The 6029-nt window shown below is 31.0% G+C and overlaps 1 protein-coding gene across 1 annotated transcript in view; it reads left to right on the top strand.

The window, feature by feature from the left end:
• The window catches only part of LOC105622778, a 159351-nt gene extending 154791 nt beyond the window's left edge, over positions 1 to 4560 (top strand). Inside the window, exons 4-5 of the mRNA XM_012204190.1 lie at positions 2326 to 2587; positions 4493 to 4560. Coding sequence (XP_012059580.1) covers positions 2326 to 2587; positions 4493 to 4560 — 330 coding nt within the window. The remainder of the gene's footprint in view (positions 1 to 2325; positions 2588 to 4492) is intronic.
• The last annotated feature ends 1469 nt before the right edge of the window (positions 4561 to 6029 follow it).

Below are 6029 nucleotides of genomic sequence, written 5' to 3'. Positions count from 1 at the left end.
CCCCTCCCTCCCCCCCCTTCTCTTTTAAACGCTGTCAAAAGTTTCCCATCATGGCGAATTTCATTCTTTCGCGAAAATAACGCACATCTGCAACGACAGTCACCAACGTGACCGTTAATGTCTCGTTGACCCACGATTACGCGCTAACAAAGCTCGAGAATTAATTTTACAAAGTGCATTCTATAGTGTGTGCGAAGCTTTTTCATTTTTCATACGCGAACAAATAATTAGTTCTTGGATAATTAATCTTCGGGTGTTGCGAACGGACGCTCGCGCACATTCAAAACCGCCTGATTATAGTCTTTTAGCATCGGCGTTATATCGTGACTTATTAAAATCGGGATTATATTTAATCGGAATTAAAATCGATAATCTTAGATTATAGGATCACCGTTGAAAAATTGGTGTTAAATTTAACACATTATTACTCAAACGATCCACTCAAATTTATGTTAATTTAACATAAGCTAAATAAAAGGTAACAAAAATATTATTAATTTAAAAAACAAACACAAAAAAGATATAAAGAATACTAACACAATTTATAAACAACAAACCATGAGAGCATGTCTTTTTTAATAAAATTAACATTTATGATATATTAAATTATATCATATTTTATTTATTCATTTGTAGAGAATTTATGTCTTATTACATATTTTTTTATTTGTTTATTTATTCATAAATTGTGTTATTTTAACAATAAAAAATACTTAATATTAATTTAAATCTACTTAAATCACATTATGTTTAATATTCGATATGTTAAAAAATCAACACAAAATTTTAACAAGGTTTGAGTGGATCGTTTTCAAATACGAAATGTTTTTTATTGATTAATTTTTATCTACAGTATTCGGAGAGGATGTCCTGTAAATTATGTTAACGTTGAAATTAGAAAAAGATATGAAATTCACATTGAAAAATATTATTATATAATGCGCGCGAAGAAATGTGTGCGCGCGCGCGCGCGTGTGTGTGTGTGTGTGTGTGTGTGTGTGTGTGTGTGTGTGTGCGTGTTCGTGTAACAGTAAGGCATTGAATAATTTTATTATTATGATTAGAATTAGTGTCACATGTTAGAGTACTTTTTAATTTTTATCACAAAAGTTGTAACAAAATTTAATGAGAAAGATAACAATCTTTTGCTAAACGATATTAAAAGTTTACGTAGTGCTCTCAGAGAGCTCGCGGGTCAAGAGAGTCAATTTTCCTGGAACAAAGTAGATTAGACAGATAATGCTGTGTATTTAATTTACGATGATAAGTACTGACGACGTTATTACATTTAATTTAAAAAAAAAAGATATATGTCAAAAAACATATTAAAATGACTTTTAAAATGATCTCGCGTATTTAGAAAGTTATCATTTATTCTTTGCTTAATTCTTTGTTGATCATTGCTTGTTGAGTATAATATTATCTTGTTTTATTCCAGTTTAATTCCACCAATTTGCTATCAATATTTTCTCTGATTTTCTCTCTTTATTCTGATTTTATTTCATTAAATAAAATTTGTGTTTAGAATTAAAAAAGGATCTCTTCAACATTACTATTCTTCCAGAAAACTAGTTATGAAAATTTTAAAAACACGTCGTCAATATACCGCAAAGATTAAACAATGCTGATTACGCGTTAGCAAATATTGAATTAGAACAAAAGTTTGTAGTGCTACGAACTTAAAAATTCAAGCAGCCATAACTTTGTTAGAAATGATTTAAATTTAAATAAGAATTTTAAAATTTAACATTTTTACTTTCGAGAGGCCACGATATCTTTTGAGTTTCTGTGAATTTGGTCATTTTTTACATATGGAAAACTATGAGTTCGAAAATGGCAATTTTTTTCCTCATTTTATGAGCTTGTTACATCTGAAAAGAAAAACTTAAGAAAATTTTCAAGCTTTCGTGAAAGCTTAAAGTTTTCCCTACCTATAAAATATTTAAAAAAATATTAAAAAGTTTTAAAAAATGATTTTTGTTACTGAATGAGTTATCATAAATTAAATAAAAGGAACATTTTGACTTTAATTGCTTATAACTCCGTTAAAAATCATCGCCACAATTAAAAAATAGATTCTTGAAACTGAAATTTCATTTTTTTGAATGATAAAAATATATTATAAATAATGATAAAAATATATAAATGCCTAATTAAAACAAAAATATGTAAATACGCACATGATGCAAATGAAATAGTACTATGAACTTTTGTTCCAACCTAATATTTCTGACTAAGAAAATCCGTGTTATCATCATCATCATCATCATCATCATCATTCAGATCGAGAGAGACTATGCAGTCCTTCTTCTTCACTTCGATTAGGTCGAGCAGCAGTTCTTGAAGTCTTACCCCGTCGACGTGGACCGGAACGATCTGGAGACTTCCACACTCGGTCTAGAGTTCCGTCTGCGCTTGAAGCACTTCAAGAAGGGAGACTTGAAGATCAAATGCCTGGCGAGAATATATACCGTATATTGGAAATCGAATGAGCTCAGCATAGAGGGTGAGAGGCCTCTGAAGATACCGGTAATGGAGAGTAGGGAGACAAGGGCGCAAGGGCACACGCACGCCGAGCACATCCTAGGTAAAAAGAGAAATCTTCCATCCCCGGTCCTTGACTGAGGATAAATGACATATAGTAACAAGGACGAAATATCTGCTTCGTCGTACGAACACAGATTTTTTTTGTCTTTTAATTTAGTTATTCGTGTCACTATTTCTCTGTAAAAAAAAGATGGATCAAAATTTAAAAAGAAAAATCTTCCTGCCCTCTCCCCCCTTTAAATTGGAGCTCAATTATTTGATAAAATTAATATATTATAAAATTAATTAATATTTAACTATATCTCTTGATATTTTAACACGATTCCGAAATAAAGAGATGAAATTATAAGTCAAAGCTGACAAATAAAATTTACTATGTTATTTAGATATTAATTAAATGTTAATTCATTTAAAATAATGTTTCTAACAATATTAAAAATATTAAGAAACAATATTTAGAAACAGGGGGGATCGTTTATATAAACTAAATCAACTAACAATAAGTTAAGCGAAAAGCGCCTATTACAGTCGTAGTTATCTCAGAAATATGCGCGCCATTATTTTCGAATTTGCAATACAATCAACTGCATTAATACTAATCTCTTTAAATTAAATTAAATCGTTGATTTGATGTCACTAGTATCTTAAAATCTGTAAAAAATTTATTGCAAGAAATCTTATCTCAACCAGAATTCGAACTCGGACACGCTTCGATGATGAATTAAAAGAATACTCGCACAATATATGAGAGATCCAGATTCGAATATTAGCTAAGATAATATTTTTTGCAATAAGTTCTTTATAAGTTTTAAGATGCTAATAGCATCAAATTAATGATTTAATTTAAAATTTGAGGGAATATTATTATTTCAGTTTAATTATATTGCAAGTCTGTGTGCGAAAGTATAATCGGCACTATTTCTGAGATAAAATTTATTTAAATATACAGGATATTTTTGATATTACTCTCCGAGTGACATTTTGTTTACATTAATATCAAAAGAATTAAAACGAAGATTCGGTCTTAAAGAGCTATTACCTATTCCAAGTTTAAAAGGGATAAGAATTATTTTGCAAGTCGTTGAAAAAACTGACAGTTTTTCACAGTTCAGTCTTTAATATTAAATTACAAGTCTGCAAAAAAGTATAAGCTCTGTAGCCATGTGAAAAGAGCTTAGTGACCGAAATAATAGATCCAATCTTTTTGGTTTAATATTGTCAACTCGAAGCTTGTTCCGACGAGGATAGTTTAGTAACGTCATTTCTCTCCGATATGCTGTTTTGTTCTATCATGCAAGTTAAAGCGCAAACGTGTAACTCGTTTCACGCAAAACCCGCTTTATGCCTGTTCTACAATAGGATCGCAAGTCGTAAGCCGTAAGAAATTGGCCAATCATATATAATTGAATATGACAAAAATAATCTAAACTATGATTGTTTAATTTCTTACGGCTTACAGTTTGCGAGCTTATTGTAGAATAGGCTTCAGGCTGATATTACATTTGTCACGACAAATTTCAAGCGACATTTTTCAAGCGTATTAATTGGCTGCAAAACTGAGAAATCTGAGAACCTCTTTGTCCTGCAGCTAATCAACAGGCTTGAAAAGCTTGTCGTACGACAAAAAACGGATGAATATGTAATATTAATCTTAAGGACAGCTCTCTCTCTCGCTAAAGGAATAAGGAAGGAATTTTGTAACATATTGAATCACAAACGCACGAGCGATCGAAAGATTAAGAATCTAATTTCGTGGACGCGGAATTTATGTCATTTTCTTTTAATTCAGCCATTTTTTTCGACCCCCTTAAGCATAAATCGCTTTAACCAAACTCGCTTAGCCAAGTTTCAATTTTAAAATGTTCAAAGTTTGAATTTTTCCTGAATATTTATGAAATATCCCTCTTTCAGAAAATGTGATGTATCCTGGCTTTTTCTTTTTCAGCAAGCGGAAGTATAACATTAGGACCGTGCGTTATGTTAGTGATTATGGGATTACTGATGCTGCGGTAAGGATTGAAGATACCATTCGCCCTTCGTGCTCATCCTCTAGGCCTGTGGAAGCCATCCTCGTAACGCGATATAATTACAAAATTATCCATGTTGTTTATATTTTTTTATAATTGCAATTAGTGAAATTAGAGATCATGTAATAATTGTAGACAGACGACACTATCTCTCGAATTATGTTAGACTTTCGACTCGAATCTTTAGGGAGAGTTTTCGTTGTAGAGAGACGATAGATACTTTTTTTTCCAGGAATGATCCAGGAAAAAAATTATCGAGAAAATTTTCGACGACTCGGTTGTTCAATTTTCGCGTTACACCAATTATGTCTCGCGTACAGTGCGTGAAAAGCACGACGGACCCGTTATTCCGTTGTATTCATCGAAGAAATTATATATATATATATCTGCACTGCCATGTATTGATCTATCGTTTATCATGAAAATTCGGAGTTGCGACTTTTTACATTGCTTGCAGCGACTCATGCGTAAAGTACATAAATCAATTTTTCTTCAGGTACACACGCGCGTGCACTTCGTTTGAATACATATACATATCTGTGTGTGGGGCTAACGCATATCTACCATGCAAACTATGGCGCGGGTCCGCGTTTTATTGAATTTTCATTAACTGTGCCACGTTTGGAACGATAAAATACAAGTGCAACTGAGTTTCAAGACAATATAATATAACTATACACGAAAAAATTCTTCACAAATTTTCAAATTGAATATCTGCATACAACTTATGATATTAAAATATTTTAATGATATTTTTCAATGATTTATTAATATTATATAATTAATATTATAATGTTATATTTATATATTTTAATATTATAATATTATAATTAATATTATATTTGTTAAAAAAATTTAGATATTTAAAAATATCTAAAATAATTTTTTATTCAATAAGAATAATTTATCGATATATGCACATTCGATTCGCTTGGAGGAGAGAGGAGGGGGGGGGGGGAAGAGGAAAAGGGCGAAAGTGGACGGTAAATATTTAATTAAGAAAACGCATACGATACTGAACCTATACGCCGCGCGTGTGCCTATAAATCAATAAAATAAGCACGAATCGAGAATCTACATAAATACATACATACAATTAAACAACAAAACAGCGACGCAAACAAATCGTCTGTTCGCCACTATATCGTAGCTCTTAACGATCTAGTCGCTATTAATCATACGTTATTGAGATAATATCCTAGGAATAATTGTACGACATGTGTGATTGTGTAGTGTGTGTTTACCAAAGATTTTCAAACTTTTCACGCCAAGCATTTTTAATTATTAATTAATCACAGTGGCACAGTGTGTAGAGGTTTCATAAATGAAACTTGCCACACTCTTTATCTATGGTAGCTGTAAGGACACACGCTCTTGTATATATGATGTATGTATATATATATATATATATATATATATATATATATATATATATATATATATATATATATATAT

The sequence above is a fragment of the Atta cephalotes genome, assembly GCF_000143395.1.
Source record: "Atta cephalotes unplaced genomic scaffold scaffold00048, whole genome shotgun sequence".
In the NCBI taxonomy this organism is placed as follows: domain Eukaryota; kingdom Metazoa; phylum Arthropoda; class Insecta; order Hymenoptera; family Formicidae; genus Atta; species Atta cephalotes.
The sequence above is the reverse complement of the archived record's forward strand: the minus strand, read 5'-3'. Positions and strand labels throughout refer to the sequence as shown.